Source organism: Artemia sp. Qi Xiang Cuo, chromosome 14 (assembly GCF_049724085.1).
Source record: "Artemia sp. Qi Xiang Cuo chromosome 14, ASM4972408v1, whole genome shotgun sequence".
NCBI lineage: Eukaryota > Metazoa > Arthropoda > Branchiopoda > Anostraca > Artemiidae > Artemia > Artemia sp. Qi Xiang Cuo.
The window spans coordinates 44,411,125-44,434,043 of NC_142807.1; the positions used below are offsets into that span (position 1 = coordinate 44,411,125).

At 33.9% G+C, this 22,919-nt stretch overlaps 1 protein-coding gene across 2 annotated transcripts in view; it reads left to right on the forward strand.

The window, feature by feature from the left end:
* The first annotated feature begins 21,704 nt into the window (after nucleotides 1-21,704).
* LOC148944508 (F-box only protein 31-like) overlaps nucleotides 21,705-22,919 on the forward strand; it is an 85,079-nt gene continuing 83,864 nt past the window's right edge. For both annotated transcript variants that reach the window (XM_089100190.1, XM_089100189.1), the window contains exon 1: nucleotides 21,705-21,870. In XM_089100190.1, coding sequence (XP_088956316.1) covers nucleotides 21,720-21,870 — 151 coding nt within the window. In that variant the 5' untranslated portion in view covers nucleotides 21,705-21,719. The remainder of the gene's footprint in view (nucleotides 21,871-22,919) is intronic.

A 22,919-nucleotide genomic window follows, 5' to 3' on the forward strand; every position in this document is an offset into this window, starting at 1 on the left:
GAATGTTGATATAGAATTCAGTCACTCTGATACTTAGATTATGACAATTTTATTTGATGTATCTGACAAAAGATGTTGTTAAAGCATTTATTCATTCTGAAATTTAGATTTTGTCAATTTTATTTGATGTATCTGACAAAGGATGTTGATTAAAAAAAATTTATTCACTCTGACACTTATATTTTGTCAATTTTATCCGACATATCCGACAAAGATGTTGATAATGAATTTATTCATTCTGAAATTTAGATTTTGTCAGTTTTATTTGATGTATCTGACAAAGGATGCTGATAAAAAAAATTTATTCACACTGACAATTAGATTTTGTCAATTTTATCCTATGTATCCGATAAAAGGATGATGATATAGAATTTAGTCACTCTGATACTTAGATTTTGTCAATTTTATCCGACATATCCGACAAAGGATGTTGATAATAAATTCATTAATTCTGAAATTAAGATTTTGTCAATTCTGTCCGATGTATCTGCCAAAGGATGTTTATAAAAAAAATTTATTCACTCTAACACTTAGAATTTGTCAATTTAATCCTATGTATCTGAGATAAGGATATTGATGTAGCATTTAATCACTCTGATGCTTAGATTTTGTCAATTCTATCCAACATATCCGATAAAAGATGTTGTTAAAACATTTATTCATTCTGAAATTTAGATTTTGTCAATTTTATCCGATGTATCTGCCAAAGGATGTTGATAAAAAAATTTATTCACTCTGACACTTATATTTTGCCAATTTTATCCAATATATCCGACTAAGGATGCTGATAAAGAATTTATTCATTCTGAAATTTAGATTTTGTCAATTTTATCCGCCATATCCGATAAAGGATGTTGTTAAAGCATTTATTCATTCTGAAATTTAGATTTTGTCAATTTCATTTGATGTGTCTGACAAAAGGATGTTGATAAAAAAAAAATTATTCACTCTGACACTTATATTTTGTCAATTTTATCCGACATATCCGAAAAAGGATGTTGATAATGAATTTATTCATTCTAAAATTTAGATTTTGTCAATTTTATTTGATGTGTCTGACAAAAGGATGTTGATAAAAAAAAATTATTCACTCCTACACTTATATTTTGTCAATTTTATCCGACATATCCGAAAAAGGATGTTGATAATGAATTTATTCATTCTGAAATTTAGATTTTGTCAATTTTATTTGATGTATCTGACAAAAGATGCTGATAAAAAAAATTAATTCACACTGACACTTATATTCTGTCAATTTTATCCTATGTATCCGAGAAAAGGATGTTGATATAGAATTCAGTCACTCTGATACTTAGATTTTGTCAATTTTATTTGATGTATCTGACAAAGAATGTTGATAATGAATTTATTCACTCTGACAAGTGTTATTGAAAAGTGTTTTAGTAATCGGTTGACCTATTTTTTAGAGAAGTTTAAATTGTTGAATAATAATCAGTTCGGTTTCAGAAAAGATAGGAAGACAGAGGATGCATTGATATTTTTGACTAGTATAATTAACATAGCTTTAGATGAAGGATTTAAGGTTGGTGCAGTGTTTCTAGACTTACAGAAGGCTTTTGATACAGTTGACCATGGCCTACTCCTGGAAAAATGTGAGGTCTATGGGATCCGAGGTAAAGCTCTTGACTTTATACGGAGTTTCCTTAGTAACCGGTACCAGTTTATAGAGATGACTTGTATACAATCAGGCGCCCGCCCAGTGACTAGTGGTGTCCCGCAGGGGTCATTTCTTGGTCCGATTCTTTTTTTATTGTATATTAATGATATGCCTGATTGTATCCCAGGTTGTTGTTTTAATGTTAGTGATATGGTCAAAAATCCCAGGAATGAGACGGTGTCATTATTTGCTGATGACACAGTTGCTGTTAGTACCGCTAAGACAGAAGAATTACTTCAGACATCGATGAAAGATGCTATTGATAGGTTATATTCCTGGTTGAGGGTAAATAGATTAAAGATTAATCTGGGTAAGACTAATTTTGTTATTTTTTCCCGTTCACCAGATTTTTATCCATGGTTTCAGGATATTGTAACACAGTCTGGAGCTTTAAAGCGGGTGTGTTCTTATAAGTACCTGGGGATTTATATTGATGATGTTTTATCATTCAAGCACCATGTACATTATGTTTTGAAAACCGTGTCTCGTAACCTGGGTATAATGAGAAAACTTAAGCATTTTTTTCCTCCTTTTGTTATGCGCCTTCTTTATTATTCCCTTATCCATCCATATATATTGTATTGCAGTAGCGTTTGGCTTGACACATTTCCTTCTATTGTTCGGCTAGTACGAGTTCTACAAAACAACACTGTTCGGCTGTTAGAGGGCCTACAACCCCGGGATTCGGTAAGAAACGTGTATGAGCGTGTAAAGATACTGCCAGCTTCCGGATTAAGGGAGTTGTATACACTTCTATTAATTTTTAGAATTCAGTGGGGTATACACCTCCCGTGTTTTGATAGCTTGGCTAACCTGAGATCTTTTGTCCATGATTATGATACTAGGTCATCTGCAGAGATTAATATTCCACTGGTAGTTTCGGCCCGATCGATGTTTTCTTTGCTTCACAGGGGGATCAGAAGTTGGAACCATCTTGATCAAAATATAAAATATATAGGTGATATTTCTTCGTTTAAGATAGTAATTAAAGGGATGCTTTTTAGTAAGTATGAATTTTAGGTTTTTTTTTTTTTTTTTTTTTTTTTTTTTAATAATTATATTGTTAAATTTTTATGGCTCCTGGGGGTGATGATTATGAATATGATTGCAAATTTAATGAAAATGTTAAGGTTTAAGGTTTGTGGTGCTGTTTGGGGACTGTGTTATAGATAGGTTATTATTTTTTTCGTTTTTTTTTATTGTTGTTTTGTTATGTTAGTGTATTTTTGCCACCCCCTTGGACAAGTTTTTACTTCTTGGGGTGGCCACTAAACTTATGTTAAATTGATTGTTTGTTTAAAATAAATCTCTCTCTCTTCGACACTTAACGAAAAATGGTATTCCAACCCTTGCCTTTCAAGGAAAGAAATCCAAAATGAACTTTGAAAATTTATGAGAATGTTACTGTGACAAGGTAAACCATAAAAAAACACTACTGAAATATTCAAACTCTTTCATTTCAACGAAAGAAATCCAAAAAATGAACTTTGAAAAATCAAGATAATTTAACTGTTAAAAGGTAAACCATGATAAAACACTACTGAAATATTCCAACTCTTGCATTTCAACGAAAGAAATCCAAAATGAACTTTGAAAAATCAAGAGAATGTAACTGTGACAAGGTAAACCATAACAAAACACTACTGAAATATTCCAACTCTTCTATTTCAAGGAAATAAATCCAAAATGAACTTAGATTACAAAACACTACTGAAATATTCCAACTCTTGCATTTCAAGGAAATAAATCCAAAATGAACTTTGAAAAATCAAGAGAATGTAACGGTGACAAGGTAAACCACGACAAAACACTACTGAAATATTCCAACTCTTGCATTTCAACGAATAAAATCAAAAATGAAATTCGAAAAAATCAAGAGAATTTAACTGTGACAAAGTAAACTACGACAAAACACTACTGAAATATTCAAAAGTTTGCATTTCAACGAAAGAAATACAAAACGAACTTTGGAAAGTCAATAGAATGTAACTGTGACCTGGTAAAGCACGACAAGACACTACTGAAATATTCCAACTCTTGCATTTCATCGTAAGAAATTCAAAAGGAACTTTGAAAAATCGAGAGAATGTAAGTGTGATATGGTAAACCACGAAAAAACACTAGTGAAGTATTCCAACTCCTGCATTTCACGAAAGAAATTCAAAATGAACTTTGAAAAATCAAGAGAATGTAACTGTGACAAGGTAAAGCACAACAAAACACTACTGAAATATTCTAACTTTTACATTTCAATGAAAGAAATCCAAAATGAACATTGAAAAATCAAGAGAATGTAACTGTGACAAGGTAAAGCACAACAAGACACTACTGAATTTAAGTCTGTTTCATCTCATTCGAAGACATGTAAAAAAAAGTTGAAAAAAATATATCATGTTAAAAAAAATTAAAAAAAAATGGGGAGGGGAGGCCAAAAAGTTGGAGGGAGGGGGCGCCCTTCGAGTTAGGGATAGGGGACCTTTGGGGGGTTGATGTCTCTGCTGGTTAGGGTCGTTGGTGCTTATGATCCTTGATGGTTCGTACTCACATACACCTTACTACTTTTTTTGCAAGAATTTCTAAGGTTTGTTCTGAATTTCATTATTAAAATTCCTTTCTTGTCATCTACACCCCTCTTAGTACCAACTTCTTCGTATAGTATAACGTTAAACTATTTTAAATTGACAACACTGTCCAAACATCACTTGTGTATTATACAGTACACAATCAACCAATCTCCCCCCAAAAAATATTTTATTCAGAGATTTCTTGTTAAATAATTATCCAATCACTAATCAGAATCAATCACACTACTATTATTCAAAACATTAATTAATATCGTTCATAGTGTCCAATATGCGAAATCCTTATCCCTTTTAACAAAAATGTCAATCAAAACAATTCCTAAATACGCAATTTGACAATCTCTAGTTTTCGATTTAAAAAAACAAAACAGCGGGGAATCCCTGCTCGTAATTGCTAATCACTTTAATCCTTTTTCTTCAAAGGGGCCAAGGAACGTAATCTCCCCAAATAACACCGGAAGGAACATAGTCTGCTAGAATAACAATGGAAGGAACATAGCGCTAGAGAATAGCATGGAAGGGAACATAAGTCCTTAGAATAACATGGGAGGGAACATAAACTCTTAGAATAGCATGGGAGGGAATAAGAGCCCTCATAATATCATGGGAGGGAACATAAGCCCTTAGAATAGCATGGGAGGGAACATAAACCCTTAGAATAGCATGGGAGGGAACATAGTCGACTAGAATTCATAAGAATTCATAAGTACATGCTCTGGAAAGACGCCAAGGAACATAAGGCAAGCAAGTCCATAAGTACATGCTCTGGAAATGTTTTTCCTATATGTCTCGGCAAATAGCATGGAGATTCCTATATGTCTACGCAAATTCAATATTAGCATTCTACTTATATATATAATATATATATATATATATATATATATATATATATATATATATATATATATATATATATATATATATATATATATATATATATATATATATATATATATATATATATATATATATATATATATATATATATATATATATATATATATATATATATGCAAATATTCTTTTTATTTTTCTGAGGACAGCCCTTGGATATAGGGTCGAAATATTCATTTGAAGTTTGAGCTTCACTATCCTAAAAAATATACCTGTTGTTTTACCTTTTGTTTGTGCTTATTATGGAAATGCAGTGTGGTCTTTATTGTTGTTTATATTTAATAAGATCTTTATTGTATATTTTGTAAGAATGATTTTTGATTTTATAAGAACCATTTTGGGTTTTGAAAGAACTAGTTTGTATTTTGTATGAAGCTATTTTGTACTTTGTAAAAACTGTTTTGTATTTGGTAAAAACTATTTTCTATTTTGTAGAAACAATTTTGTATTTCGTAAGATTTGGTTTTTAAACACTATTTTGAAACGTTGTAAGAAGTATTTTATGTTTTGTTGAAGCTATTTTGTGTAAATAAAATATTTTTTATAGTTTCTAAGAACTATTTTATGTTTAGTAATAACATTTTGGGTTTTTTAGGAAGTATTTTGTATATATAAAATTTTTGTATTATTGTGTATTTTGTATATTGTGTATTAGTTTTGTATTTTTTTTTGTATTTTGTAAGAACTATTTTGTATTTTCTAACTATGTTGAATGTCTTAGGTAATATTTGTGTTTTATAAAGATTATATTTCTTTGTAAGAACTATTTTGTGTTTTGTTTGAAGTATATATGTATGAAGTATGTAGCTAATATTTTTTATTTTGTAAGAACTATTTTGTATTTGTATATTTTATTTGTATAGTATTATTTGTGTTTTATAAAGATTATCTTTCTTTGTAAGAACTATATTGTAGGAATTATTTTGCGTTTTGTATGAAGTATATATGTATGAAGTATGTAGCTAATATTTTTTTTTTATTTGTAAGAACAATTTTGTATTTGTATATTTTATTTTATTTAATATGTTTTATATTTTATTCCATGAAAACTATTTTGTATAAACTATTTTGGACTATGCGAGATTTTTTATATTTTTTAAGAATTATATTGAATTTCGCTGCAACTGTTTTGTATTTTGGAAGAATTATTCTGTTTTGTAAGAACTATTTCGCATTTTGTAAGACATATTTTATATTTTCTAAGGATCATTTTGTATTTTTATAGCTCTCTTGTATTTTTTAAAAACTATTTATATTCATTCAGAGGCTTATTTGGCGTTTATATCCGATATTTTGCAATTGCAAAAAATATTTTGTATTTTACATTAAATATTTTGCTTTTTTAAGAACTAATTTGGATGTTGTTAGATCTTTTATATATTCTGTAAAAGCTAGATTTACTTTTGTATGTACTATTTGTAATTCTAAGAATCATTTTGCATTTTTTAACTATTATGTATTTTTTTTAAGAACTATTCTATTTTCGTTAAGAGCATTATTTGGATTTTGTATGAGGTATTATGTAATTACAAGAACTATTTTGTATTTTGTAATTATTATTTTTGTTTTGTGAGAACTATTTTGGATGTTGTTAGATCTTGTATATATTCCGTAAGAGTTTGATATACTTTTGTCAGCGCTGATTGTATTTATGTGAAATTTTATTTGTTTTGTAAAAACTATTTTGTATTTTGAATTAACTATTTTGTATTTTTTTTTAACTATTTTGTATTTTGTGGACTTACTTTGTGTTTATAACTTTCATTTGAAATTTATGCAGAAGAGAGCAAGAACGAAAGGAAGCAACCGTATTGGTTCCAGCCGTCCATCAGTCTTTAAACTGATGGGAACAGGCATATCTGGTACGTGCACTTTCCACAAACACATCAAATTATTCATTATGTCTTGATTTGTATGTGAATGTTGTATTGTGTATTTTTAAAAATTTATTTTGAATATGAAAAAGTGCGTTTGGTAGCCAAAAGAAGCTTGTTTAAGAATCTATTTTCATTTTCTTAAAAAACAAGATGTAGCCTGAGTGGATGTATTTTTATTGTATGAATACTTTTGTAAAAATATTTGTGTTTTTTAAGAAGTATTTTGTATGTTTTAAAAGACTTTCCTGAATTTTAAGAATTATTTTGTATTTTGAAGAACACAACCATGCATTCCCATCAATCATCAATGAAAATCAAGTAGTCAGCATTATAGATATGACAAAATTATCTGTATACCTTTCAAGGAAAATCAACTACAATGTTTAAGATATAAATATTAATAAGAATTGCTGCTAACAATGATAATTGTTATTACTGCTAAATGGGGTTTTGATGTTTGCTTAGGGGATGATACCATGAGCGCCCATAGGCTGACTTTCAGGAGGAGGGGGCTCACCTGGTCTAATCGTAACTTCCAATGCTGTATAATAGAAATCTCAAAACAAAAATTTAAAATATAAGGCAGCATCATTCAGCCAGGAGGGGGGGGCTGAAGCCCCCTCTGCTCCTCATATGGGCGTCCATGGTTGATACCCAATGCTTTTTTAGTGAAGAGGACTTGTAATACACATTCAAATATCTTACTGCTATAAGGCTCAAAATATTTTGGTATTACAGATCCGCCATTTAAAATATATAAAAAAGTTCGAAACTGGAATGTCTTATTAAAATTACACAAATTATAAATTGTTTTACTTAAATTATTTTAGAATTAATCTTCCCCTTAAAGTTACTTCATATGGGAAAACTTGGCCTCTGAAAAACTTAGCGTAAGATACTCAATACTTTTTCAAAATGTATATGTATTAAATTTGAGTAAATATAATTGATAAAAATCAAAGAGAGGATTAGTGGCTATAGTAGATAACTAGTAAGTGGGCTACTTGTTTCTCACTTGCTTGTACTATTTACAAGTAATCTTAACGAGTCAAAAGAAACTGTCGAAACCTCTAAAAAAAATCGTACCTAGATCTCTACCTCTTGGATGGTATAGAAAAGAGGTTTTTTTTTTAAATTTAATACACAATATATGTGAATTTTATAAATGTAAACCAGCGGCTCTAAGGGAGGCTTAGTGGACCATACTAAATATTTTAAAAAAATATACATTCCTTATATTTGGCTTAGTAAGAACTTGTTTTATTTAATTTTCATTAAAAACAATTTTTGAAATTTTCAATAATTGATTTTAATGAAAATTAATCAGAGGATTAGTGGCTAATGGTGATACCTCTATAAAAAAATGTGCCTTGACCTCTATCTCTTGGATGATGTGGAAAAGAGGTCATGTGAAACATGGATGTTCTTTTAGATTTTTCTAGGTAGAAGAAGCATTGCCAAAAAAAGAAGGCTGAAAAGAGAACAAGAAGGTTGTATAAAAAAGAAAAAGCGAGTCGGGAAGAGCTGGAGTCGATCAGGAATCAAGTTGCACTACACTTCATCCTTTTAAAGACATAGGAAGAAACTAACGACGACGGTGACGGCAAAGTTCTTCCGTTCTGAAGACACAATCGCGATGAAATTTCCTACGTCACCACACTTGCCAGCAAGTTATTGTCTATTCCTGCAACTAGTGTGACCGCAGAAAGACTATTTTTGTAGGTAGGCCTGATAGTGACTGTGATAGTGACTTAGAAAAGAAATGGCCTCAGTCCACACAGAGTGGATAAGTTGATTTTTATTCACGATAACTATAGCCACGTACCGCAGTCCTAATATTTGACGTTGAAGCTTTTGAAGTTTGCCTGAAAAGTGTTTTTTTCGAAGCACTAATATTCAAAGATAAATGATGAATTTTGTGAGACGGTATTCGAAGTTTTGTATAGAGTAATTTTCGAAGAATAAAAATAATACTAATTTTGATCATTAATTCTGTTAGAAAAACATAGCTCTTAGATATTTCAACTATTCTGCAAGGATTCTGAAATGCCACAGCCATTTCGTTTTTACCAGATTTCTACTTCTCTTGATGAGTAATGAATAAGACTAGTGTCCAGCCAGCGACTCGCAAAGTTTCTACCTCGTGAATAGGTAGAATATCTTGTAAATAAAAATTGGATTTGAGGAAGACTAAAATCTATTCTATAAATCATATACAACAACTTTCTATATAAACCTTATATGCCCCCAGGGCATAACTTAAAGCCCTTGCACCGAGGAAAGTTTCCAGAACTTTCAACTACGTTGAACAAAATGGATACCTCAAAATTTTGATTGGATCTGTTTGGGAAAATGGTGGGCGTGAGATGGGCGTTAGTCGCTATCTAATGACTTTCAACTATTAAAAAAGGCACTAGCCTTTCAATTTCCAATTGAATGAGCCCTATTGAAGTTTCTCCGACAACGCTTTCAATAAAAACTTACAACCCTTGCACTAAGGGCTCTGATGGGGTTATCATCCTAAAAGACCTAATTTCCGGAACTTTCAACTACGTTGACACAATGGAAATCTCAAAATTTTGATTGGATGTGTTTGGCAAAACCCTGGGCGTTAGAGAGACGTTAGTCGCTATCCAATCACTTTCAACTACTAAAAAAGGCACTGGGCCTTTCAATTTCCAATTGAATGAGCCCTTTTGAATTTTTTACGACAACGCTTTCAATTAAAAACTTTATATGCCCCCAGGGTATTACTTATAACCCTTGCCCTGAGGGCTGTGGGGGGAGGGTTGTCATCCTTAAAGACCTAATTTCCAAAACTTTCAACTACGTTGTGTAAAATGGCTATCTAAAAATTTTGATAGGATGTGTTTGGAAAAAGGTGGGCGCAAAACCCCTATGCCTTCCCAAGGCCAGAACAAAATTTGCACTTTACTGAGAAAATATAAATGTTTTTAATTTCATAAGTTTAATAAATCAAATAATTTTAACATTTTAATAACTAAATATCCGTATATGTATATTAAACTGACAATGCACATTCAATTGTATTTTTTCAGTAAAGTGCAAATTTTGTTCTGGCCTCGGGAAGGTATAGGGGTTTTGCACCCAACTTATGTTAATTTCTGCTCGTTTTGAGTTTGACTCGGTTAATTATTGTAATTTCTGTTCGTTTTGGGTTTCATTTATTTATCGATGTTGATTTGTGGTAGTTTCGCGCTTGGTAGATTGTTTGATTTTATTGTTGCTCATTTTTTGTTTAATGGAGTTCTTTACTTTTCTTTGAAAAATTTATTTTGTGGAAAAAGTTTTTTAAATTAATTTCTGTTCGTTTTATATTGACATATTCTTTTCAGGGAAAAAGAAAACAATAATTTAAATCTTTTCGTTTTTTAAGACTATAGTTTGGCCTGCTATTTGTATGCTGGAGAACAATTTTCAGTAATTTTTAATAATATACACCCTTTTAAAAATCTGAACACAAATAGTACTGTTTAATTTAGTTTCATACCTCCTCTAGTTGACCTGAAATGGAAAACTTGATACTATTCGCAAAAAGATCTGTTTTACTTTCTTTGATAGCTTGGATACACTTACGCTATTTTGATTTGGTTAAATTTTAAGAGCAGAAATGGGAGGGTTGGCGTGGCAGGGGGATTAGTTGCCCTCAAATCACTTTCGACTATTAAAAAGGGCATCAGCGCTTTCTATTTTCAATCGAATGCGCCCTTTACGAAGTTCCCACGACAACTCCTTCGTTACGAAGTGCCCTGGTTTAAACAACAACAACAACACAAAATAATACATTATACCCACTTCGATCTCTACTATAAGAACGTTAAGCCTTCCAATCACTTTTGACTATTAAAAAGCGCACTAGGCCTTTCGATTTCCAATCGAATGAGCCCTTTTGGAAACGACAACGCTTTCTATAAACACCTTATATGCCCCCAGGACATAAATACAACCCTTACCCTAAGGTCTGTTAAGGTGGTTGTCATCCTCTAAGACCGAATTTCTAGAACTTTCAACTACGTTAAAAAACATGGCTATCTCAAAATTTTTATTGGATGTTTTTGGGTAAATGGTGGGCGTGAGAGGGGCGTTAGTCACTATCCAATCACTTTTGACTATTAAAAAGGGCACAAGCCACTCCAATTTCCAATTGAATGAGCCCTTTTGAAGTATCTACGACAACTTTTTCAATAAAAACTTTATATGCCCCAGGGCATAACTTACAACCCTTGCCCTGAGGGCTGTAGGGGGAGGGGTTGTCATCCTTAAAGACCTAATTTCCAAAACTTTCAACTACGTTGAATAAAATGCCTATCTAAAAATTTTGATTGGATGTGTTTGGGGAAAAGGTGGGCGAGAGAGGGGGGTTAGTTGCCCTCAAATCACTTTCGACTATTAAAAAGGGTAGTATCCCTTTGGATTTCAAATCGAATGAGCCCTTTTTCAAGTTTCTACGACAAAGATTTCAATAAAAACACTTATATGACCCCGGGGTATAGCTTATAATCCTTGCCCTGAGGGTTGTGTGGGAGTGATCTCCTCAAAAATATATTTTTTATCTGGATATCACCTACGCTGAACAAAATGGCTATCTCAAAATTTGTATTGAATGTGTTTGGGGAAATGATGGGCGTGGGGGAAACTAGTTGCCCTCCAATCACTTCTGACTATTAAAAAGGGCACTATCCCTTTGAATTTACAATCGAATGAGCTTTTTTTGAAGTTTATACGACAACTCCTTCTTTAAAAACCTTATGCCCCCAGGGTATAACTTAAAACCCTTGCCCTGACGGCTGTGGGGGAGTTTCTTCCTCAAAAATATATTTTCTACTTGGAAATCAACTACGTTGAACAAAATGGCTATCTCAAAATTTCGATTGGATATGTTTGAGAAATGATGGGCGTTGGGGGGGCCCAGCTTGTTGCCTTCTAATTACTTTCGACAATTAAGATAGGCTCTAGCTCTTCGAATTTCTGGTTGAATGAGCCTTTTTTGAAGTTTCTACGACAACACCTTATATAAAAACCTTATAAGTCCCCAGGGCCCAGGGCATAACTTAAAACCCTTGCCCTGAGGGTTATGGGGAGTGTCCTGCTCAAAAATATATTTTCTATCTGGAAATCAACTACGCTGAACAAAATGGCTATCTCAAAATTTTGATTGGATGTGTTTGGGGGAAGGATGGGCGTGGGGGGGGGATAGTTTCCCTCCAATCACTTTCGACTATTAAAAAGGACACTAGAAACTCTCAATTTCCAATCGAATGAGCCCCTTTTGAAGTTTTTACGACAACCCCTTCCATATGAAGTGCCCAGCTCTAAAGGAAAAAAAAATAATAAATAGTACATTGTGCCAACACCGTTCTTAATTGCCTACAGGGCATAACTTAAAAGCCTTGCCCCGAGGGTTTTGGGGGAGTGTACTCCTAAAAAAACATATTTTATATCTGGAAATCAACTGCACTGAACAAAATGGCTATTTCAAAATTTGGATTGGATGTGTTTGGGGAAATGATGTGTAAACTTTGGAAGTGGGTTTTCCTGGGTTGAAACCTATAATTAAAATTCTAAATATCTGTCAAAAGGTCCATTTCCTAGTCAAATCCCATTTTCTTGATAACTATATTAATTCCGAATATTTGCTGCAATTCCTAGAAGTTGACAGATTAAAATAGAGCAATTCTGTCAAATGCCCTGATGTGTATCTGCATATTGTGCTGAATATAAGGTACCAATTTAGATTACTTGAACCAGTTCTAATTCTGTATCTGTCCTCGCCATATGTACATTCACTGTATTATATGTATAAATAAACATTTTATACTCTAAACATAAACTATGTGATGGTTAAAGACTCTAGACATCCTCCACCGATAGAACCCAGATAATAGGCCAACGCTACCATAAGACTCCAAAGAGAAGAAGTCACACTTTACAGAGAAGTAGATAATTCACAGAGGTGAACCCAGAAAGTTTACAAAGTGGTGCAGCGGTTTTTGCTGGAGAGGATTGCAGTTCATACCATTTCAATCTGCGGTTGTTTTATATCAAGTTAACATTTTCTTTTGAGGCCCGTCACCTACATTGTCGTCGTAAGTTTCTTAACCTTCCAATTTTTGTAAAATTCATCTTTTTGAACTGTAATTGTGGCGTAGAGACTATCTGCTGAAAGCCGTTTTGGCTCGTGCACAATTGTGTTATTGATACGTGCTAAAAAACTTTTCATCGTTTGACGTCGGAAGTTAAAAAAATTGTTGCCGTTTGCATCGTCAAAGATTCCAGGTTCCAGTTCAGTTCCAGGTTCGAGTTGAGTTCCAGGTTCGAGTTCGGTTCCAGGTTCCAGCTTCAGTTCCAGGTTCCAGGATCCCGCTTCAATTTAAGGTTCCCGCTCCAGATTCCAGTTTTTGAGAAAAAGTGAAGAACGTCGAAGGACAATTTACGAAAGTAAGTCATGCATATTAAGTTTGCGCGCGAGTAGGAAATATGTTAGGAGTGTTGAATAACGATTTTGCCTAGTTTTTACAGCGTTGACTTAATTAATTTATTTTACTCATATTTTTTTTCTCTCGTTTAAAATGAGCGCAATTCCAATTTTATATCTTTCAGATCCTGAATTCGATAAAGATATTGCTTCATCCTTTTTGAAAGAAATAAGAAGTAAAGGTTTAAATGTCCCTTTGAATTTTGATTCTTCAAGTCGGGATTATAATCCCACTGCAATCTTAAAATTTTGACTACTGTGGGTAATCTAAAGGCCAAAGAAAATGCCACTGTAAGAAGTAGTGTAAATATGGGGGATAATTCTGAGGATGATATAACAGATACACCTATTGAGGGTAAAAGCAACAAGGAGAATTTGAATCAAAGAGTAATTGGGTCAGTAATGGATCCCCTGGGAAATATTCTAGTTCTTGAAAATGCAAAATTTATAAAACCTTTTTTTTAGCCAATTGAGAAGGGTAAAAACATTGCTGGGCTGGTCAGACTCGCAGGTGATAGATGCTGTACCGCTTAGAGTAACAGGGCCATTACTTAATTTTTTTAGGATTAGAGATTCCTCCAATATTATAAATTTAGAGGAACTTGAAAAGGAAATGACACAGGCATATTTACCAGGAAAGACAGCTGGAAAGAAATTCAAAGATTTAGCTGAATTGTGGCAATTCTCCAATGAAACAGTGTATCAGTTTTATAAGAGGGTGGAGATTGCCACAAAATCATATCGATCTGTGTATGGTGGATTAGTAGGTTTTTCTGATAGTATAGGCCTGGATTGTTTTATTGAAGGCTCGTGACTAAATATAAGAGATATTTATTAGAATACCAGAATGATTACAATTCCCTCTTTGAAGCGTATAAGACAGCGTAGCGTTTTGAAGTTATTGAAAAAGCAATTGGTGAAGAAAAGCAGGAATTTTTTCAGCAACCGTAGATGCTGACTTTCGTTCGACAGGACAGAATGAAGAACTCCGTCAGAACTGGCCTGACGTAAAACGTGACCAGGGGGATAGGTAGATTTTTTTTTTAGTCCAGGGTGTAGGGGTCATATTAGGAATTTAAGCAGAAATTTTAGGACAAAAAAGAAAAATATGACGAGAAACTGAGAATTCTTTATAAGGCACTGATCTAGAAAGGTATATTATCAAGAGAGACGAGAAATTTATTATTAGGAACCGACGTAATGAGGCGTTGTGTCGAGAAAGATGAGGCTGAGGAAGGGATGAACTATGGCTGACCGAGGGACCAGATAACTGATAATTTATTGTTAGGATAATAATTTATTTGGAATCGACGTAATGAGACGTTGTGTCGAAAGAGATGAGGCTGGTGAAGGGGCGGACGACGGTCGACCGAGGGACCAGGTGTTAACGGGTTCAAAGGATCCTGGGAAAGGAAGGTCTGAGCTCCCATGGGCGAAGAGAGAGGTAGGCGGTGGATGACCGAACCTCTAAAACCCTGCAGGTTTCGCGCCATGGACAATAGTCGACAGGACGGGAAAGAGTTCCGTGCCAGAAGTCGACAGGGCGGAAAAGAGTTCCGTGCCAGAGAAAAAAATAGTCGACAGGGCGGAAAAGATTTCCGTGCCAGAAGTCGACAGGGCGGAAAAGAGTTCCGTGCCAGGGAAAATGACAGATAATAATTTTGTGTCTTAGCTATTTAATATGTTGTACGGCCTGTTTCTAAAGGAAAGTTTTCTTTATTGTTATCCACTAGGAGGCGTTGGCCAGGACAAAGGGTACCCTAGAACAGCTAAAATAGTCTTGCCAAGTGTCCTAGTAGATTCGGCAATAAAACTGGCTCATGATACGAAAACAGAGAAAACCTCAAAGAGTACAATATAATAAAAATGCCGTAGAACTACCAGTTTTTCGAGAAGGGGACTTAGTTTATGTCCAAGATAAAGCTCATAATCCGAGGAAAATCAAGAAAATTTTAAAAGTTTTAAAAGATTCCCTATTCTTGGTACAAGAACTTTCAGGGACTTCTGTAATAAGAACAGTAAACGATCGTCTGATAAAGCCTGTAAAGGATTCAGAAACTTTCTTACGTTTGAATCCTATTTTTCAGGAGAAAATTGATATAAACAAAAAATCGCGAAGAAAGGAAGAAAACGAGGACAATTAACAGCCAGTGAAAAAATTGAAAAATTATGCAAATATTTCGGTCAAGACCTCCGCTTGACCGTCCTCAGTGCAGAATAAAACTGATAAAATATAAAAACCAAACCTTAAAATAAAAACGCCAAACTAAAATTGGACGACCCTTTCCTAGTAACGGTGAAAGGGTAACTGAATAAAAAACACAAGTCTAAATGGCATTTCAGAATTTCATTTTGCGTAAAGTACTTTTAAAGGCTGATCGATTTCCAGTTTGATTGTTATCGGAGACTCTATTCGATTGCACAATCTAACTTTGTGGATGTATGTAAAAACGATCAGAATTAATAATTTTGTCATAAATGGGACTTAGAAAAATTTCTCCAGTGTCTCTATTGAGAGCTACCTTTTGGTGAATGTGCTTTTTTATTTCAACTGCCTCCCTGAAAACTTGCGTGAGACCTTTAACGGGGCAACGATAGAGGCCTCGTCAAACAAAATGAAATGGTGTGGATTCTCGTACACATGTTGCGCCAAGGCGGAATCAAAAACCTCAGGCCTTTGGCGTAACCTCATTGCCTTGTCGATTGAGGACTTGTGCTCAGATAACCTCTCCCCCAATTGCTGTTGGGTTCTACCAACATAAAAACAGCCACAAGAACAAGGAATTCTATAAACACCACTACCCAGAATGGGGCTGGTTTTATCTTTGCCGTTGTTAAAAAAGTTCTGTGTAATATTTGAATTTTTAAAGGCGACGCTAAGTTTATGTTTTTTAAGGATTCTTTTCAATTTGTCCCTCAATTTTGGAATGCAGGGTAGAACAGTGAAAAGTTTCTTATCGTCCACCAATGGGAGGGTATCTGTTGGGGCTTGTGGACCTGATGCACTCCCCTCTGCCTTTTTTCGTCTTCTGTCTATAATGGTCTCAAGTAATTTTATAGGGTAGCCATTGCAAAATAAAATGTCCTTAATATAGTTCAATTCTGAGTCTATGTGAGGCTCTGAGCATATATTTGCATAATTTTTCAATTTTTTCACTGGCTGTTAATTGTGCTCGTTTTCTTCCTTTCTTCGCGATTTTTTGTTTATCATGATTAGCCAGTGTGGTCTCAGAAATTATTTAAGAAAATTGATATGATTAATAAATGTAATATTACTAATAGTAAATTAAAATCTAATGACGAAGAGAAAAGCAGCAATTGTTATAGCTCACGTCAACATCCGGGTGAGAAACTTTTGGTAGTTCAAAATTGGTTTGAGCAACCACTAATAGCAAATAAATCAATATCAGAGGAATCAAAAATTGTAGAATTAGGTTTAGAAAATCGTGGGCATAGGAGAATCGATTCAACATCATCTGTATAACAGCTTCCAGTGGAGACTCCAGTAGTAACTTCAGAAATAATGGAGGATAGCTCCGTTTCTAGCGTACAACAAGGGGTTCAAATGGAGCCTAGTCTAGTTAGTATAGAAGTAAAAAAAGGGGAAATAGAGGTTAGAGTAGGCTCGAGTGGAGAATCAAGTAGTTTTAGGAGAAGCAATAGGAAAACAAGAAATAAACCTCCAGGTTATTATAGAGAGTATTGAAACAATTATAGAGATAAGTAGAGTAAGATGATTATAGAGATTAGTATGTTATTGCAGTATAAACGGTGTTGGGAATTGATGTCAAGTCAAAATAAGGATGTAGCTAGTTTTTCTGCTGATTAACTGGACAGGAGAAATTCTGTCTTTGAAATAAGAAAAATAGAAAGATAAAAATGACAGGCGAAAGCTGTGTGACAACCTTTCTCAACTGAAGTATTTACTTCCTGTTAATAACCTATAAATAGCAAAAGAACCGAATAACTTGAAAAAAAAGAATTGAAGCTTTGGTAAAAGAAAAGTAAAAGAAAATCTCATTGTGTTTCTGTTTACGATTATCATTTTTATTTAAGTGTTCTGATCAAATTTAAGTTCTTTTAAAAGATATTCTGACGATGTCCAAATTTTTCTATTAGGTGTAGCTATACGACTTTTATGCGAACTTAGCATGACAATATAAAGTGAAATGAAAGTGCCAATTGGGAAAATATTTTCTTGTGTCTTGTTGATTCAGTTTTAGTGGCAGTATTTTATTTTATGTTCTAGTTAAGTGTACCTTTGTTTGAGGATAGAAAATCGTTTAAAAAAAAAAAAAAAAAAGATTTTGAAAACCCCGGGGAAAATCTGTAAAATTTGGAAGTTGTTTTTTTGGGTTGAAACCAATAATTAAAATTCTAAGTATCTGTCAAAAGGTCCATTTCCTAGTCAAATCCCATTTCCTTGATAACTATATTAATTCTGAATATTTTCTATAATTCCTGGAAGTTGACAGATTAAAATAGAGCAATTCTGTCAAATGCCCGGTTGTGTATCTGCATATTGTGCTGAATATAAGTTACCAATTTAGATTACTTGAACCAGTTCTAATTCTGTATCTGTCCTCGCCATATGTACATTCACTGTATTATATGTATAAATAAACATGTTATACTCTAAAGATAAACTATGTGATGGTTAGAGACTCTAGACATCCTCCACCGGTAGAACCCAGATAATAGGCCAACGCTACCATAACACTCCAAAGAGAAGAAGTCACACTTTACAGAGAAGTATACAATTAACATAGAAATGAACCCAGAAAGTTTACAGATGGGCGTGGCGGGGGGCTAGTTGCCGTCCAATCACTTACGACTATTAAAAAGGGCACTAGCCCTTTGAATTTACAATCGAATGAGCCTTTTTTGAAGTTTTTACGACAACGCCTTTTATATAAACCTCATATGCCCCCAGGGCATAACTTAAAACCCTTAACCTGAGGGTTGTGGGGGAGTGTCCTCCTCAAAAACATATTTTCTATCTGGAAATCATATACGCTGAACAAAATGGCTATCTCAAAATTTTGATTTGATGTGTTTGGGGGAATGATGGGCGTGGAGGGGGGTGGGCTTAGTGCCCTCCAATCACTGTTGGCATTTAAAAAGTGTACTCGCCCAATAGATTTCCCATCAAAAAAGCATGTTTTGAAGTCTCTACGAAAATGTTATCTATAAAAACCTGATAGGCCCCCAGGTTATAACTTGAAACCCTTGCCCTGTGGGCGGGGTAGGAGTATCCTCCTCGAAAACATATTTTCTATCTGGAAACCAATTACGCTGAACGAAATGGCTATCTCAAAATTTTGATTGGATGTGTTTGGGTGAATGATGGGCGGGGGGGGGCTAGTTACCCTCCAATCACTTTCTACTATTAAAAAGAGCACTAGCCACTCCAATTTCCAATCGAATGAGCCCTTTTCGAATTTTATACGACAACTCCTTCGATACGAAGTGCCCGGCTGAAAAAAAAACATTTTGCCCACAACGTTCTTTACTTAGGCAGCGCTAGTGCACTGCCTAGGATCATATACTAAGTGTAAATAATGGACGAATTGCCTAACTTACAGCCCCTACCCTTGAGGTCGGTAGGAGCGTTGACATTCCAAAAGACATATATTACTAGATCTTTCAATTATGCTGAGCAAAATTGCAGTCCAAAATTTTTGATTGGATAAGTTTCGGGAAATGATGGGCTACTACTGACGGGGCTAGTTGCTCTCCAATTACTTTTGAATCTTTAAAAGGCCTCTAGAACTTTCAATTTAAACAAAAACCTTATATTCCCCCCGAGGCCCAATTTACAATCCTTGACCTCAGACCCGGGGGGTTGGTCAACCCTCGAGGCATCGCTATATAATGTTGGACTATTTCGAATAAAATGGCAATCTTAAAATTTGAATCGGATATATTTAGGGAGTAGAGGGTGTGGGGACCTAGTAGCCCTTCGATGACTTTTGACTCTTAAAAAGGGCACTAGAATTTTTGATTTCTAATCTAATGAGCCCCCTCCAATGTTTACATGACCACCCCTTTCATAAAAACCTTATATGTTAACAATGGGCAACTAGCATCACTTGTAACCCCTTCCCTTCGGGCTCTGTGGCATCGATATCCTAAAAAGCATAATTGCTGGACTTTTCAACAATACTGAACAAAATGGCTTTCTCAAAATTTTGATTGGATATATTTAGGGAAATGATGGGTGAGGGGGCTAGTTGCCCTCCAATTAGTTTTAACTCTTAAAACCCTAACTAGAACTGTCAGTTCCCAATCCAATGAGCTGCTTTCTACGACAACTGCTCCTATACGTAGTCCTTGGTATAGCCCCCCGGAAAATACCCCCCTCTAGAAAATACCCCTGCCCCCTCCGTGGAAAATAAGGCTTTCCAAATTTAAGAATTTTATTTGAGTCTTATTTTTAAATAAGATATAATAATAAGGGGTAAATTGACAGTTTGAATTCAGAAAACAATTCTTTCTGGGTATATGGTCACTTTTGGAAACCAACAAGTTCTAAATCGTTTAAGTTTTTACGGACAAACGCGTTGTAAAATTCTACGAGTTTGTTTTTCTTATCTTACATGTGTAAAACTACCGCAAATCCCAATTAACAAATAAATAAAACCCAAAACTAACAGAAATTACAATAGATAGCCTAATCAAAGTCAAAACGAGCAAAAGGTAAAAATAGTATGGCTGACAACACCCATATCTTCTTCAGACCAGAAAATAATTTGCACTTTATCTAAAGAAAAAAAAAAAAAAAAAAAAAAAAAAAAAAAACGTGTATTGTGAGTTTGATGCAAATATTCTGATATCTATTCCTTATAGTCTTAATACTTGAGATTACAATGTGTAAAAGTCGAGAACAAACTGATTTCTTCGTTACTTTAGAAACAAATTAGGGCTATATATTTGCATATTTGGGGGGGGGTAAGGTAGGTAAAATTATTCTGCATATTATGAAGTAAGAATAGTTTTCTGACTTCAAACTATACAAATACTTCTCCCCCCTTAAATACCTCCCAAAAGAAATACCCCCCCCCCGTGGAAAAGAAGGCTTTCCAAGTTTGAGAATCTTTATTTGAGTCTTTTTTTCTTTTTTTTTCCGTAGGGGGAAAGAGTTTTATTACTTGTGTATTATGGGCAACTCACTCATATTTACTCTGTGTAAAAGTCAAGAACAAAACCGGTGTCTTCGTTAGTTTCTTTCAGTTTAGCGCGAGACAAGACAAAGACAAGTGATAAAATCCATGGGAAATATATAATTTGGGCTATATATTTGCACATAGGGGGGGGATAACGTATGTGGATTGTTTGAATACAGAAAACAAAATTTTCTAGGTATATGACCACTAAATAATTGCATAAGAATAGCGAGGTATCTGGAAATTTTGTTAGCTAAAAAAAAAAAAAAACAGAAAAAAAATCCCAGTATAAAGTAAATGTAATATTTAATTTAAGTTTTTTTCCAAGTGTTAAAGGTTTTTTTTCAATTACCGTGTTTCCAAGTATTAAATACTATGATTAGTTTAATGTAGTGCTTCATTTAAGTTTTTTATGATAATCGCTGATCAAAGTTTATGTTATTTATGCATTTCATTTATGGTATTTTACTATGTTCATGGCCGTATATTTGGCTTTAAAATACACTTATTTATTTATCTATTTAATATACATAATAATTGTACCAAACACATTTTGCATGCATACCCGCTATACCTTACCCCCCCCCCCCCTAATGTGCAAATATATAGCCCAAATTTATTTCTAAAGTAACGAAGAAACTAACGAAAAAACCGGTGTGTTCTCGAATTTTACACAGCGTAAACTTGAGTGACGGGCGCATAATACACAAGTACCAAAATTCCTTCCCCTATGGAAGTTAAAAAAAATTCAAATAAAAGTCTCAAATTTGGAAAGCCTTATTTTCTACAGGGGAGGGTATTTTTCGCGGTGGGTAGTTTTTGGTGGGGTATTTTCTGCGGGGGGTATTTTCCGGGGGAGGGGTATTTTCCGGGGGGAAGGTAAACGCCGGTCACCCTCCTCTTACCCCTCCCCTCTAGATTCAGCACTTTTATGAACGTGATTCAATTTTGAGCGTAATGTTTGAATGCAATCAGCAATTGGCGATCGGCATAAATTAGAAAGCAGAAAGTTTGAAATACAAAAGCATGGAGCTTATGGAATTACCAGAGGAGGTTCTAGTTTTGATAACTAGGCATCTCAGGAGCAGAGACATTCTTGCATTTTCTTTGACATGTAAAACTGCATACGAGCTTTGTGTGTCATTAAATGGTTTGTGGAGCAGATCAATTAGGAAAGGTAAAATATAGCTTACTCTTTTCAAGGCCCTTTAGGTAGGCCTATAATCGCCAAACTTTGCTTCTAAGACAAAATGACATTGTACTTAGTGTTTAGTTTTTTTTTCAATGTATAAAATCAGTTAAAGTCCTGCTTTCCAATCACAAATTAGTTTAAACTAGGCCTAGTAGGACTGTAGTTAGGCCTATGTTGAAGGTTTTGCTACAATATAGGCTACAAGGACACAATGCATAGGCTAATAGAAGTGATATTTTTTTAAATGATAAATAATTGAATGAAATTAATAGAGCAGTAGGCCTACCAATGCATATTTGAGGGTAGCCTATTGAGTAAGAAAAGCTAAGAAGTTTTGAAAACAACTTTGAAAAATCTAAAAATTCTTAGGTATAGCCTATATATAATTCCTAAAATTACTTCACTTTACTCTACCTCCAATGCCCCCTAATGTGCAATACATATATTTCCCATGTATTTTCCTGTTTCTTGATTCTGTTGACATTGCTTCTTTTCTGTTAAATCAAGAAATAAAAAAGGTATACTTTGGAATGTATATTCAGGAAAGTAGCTTCAGCATTTTGGTAAAATTCTACTTTAGTTACTTTTGGCTATCTTGGAAAGAGGTTGGGTTAGGAAAATGAAACTTTCAGGGATGGATCTACATGCTAAGGTATGTCCCAGGAAGGTACTTTGAAGTACCTACTTCGGTAAAATTCTACTTTAGCTACTTTTTACTATCCTGGAAAGGTGTTATGTTAGGAAAATGAGATTTTCAGGAATGGGTCTACAGGCTCAAGTATGTACCAGGAAGGTATTTTTAAATACATACTTACACTCCTTCTTCCTCTAAAGGGTCCTGAAATTTGCCTACATGACAGGACTATACCCATTGAAATTTTGACAATACAACATTTTACCTTAATTTTCAGTTATCAGTTTCTTTTTCTCTGGCTTTAGCTCTGAAAATGCAATTTCAGTTATTTGAGTAGAATTTTAAGCCATATAAATAGTTTATTTTCAAAATTCAGGAAATGTATTTGCATATCTTTAAA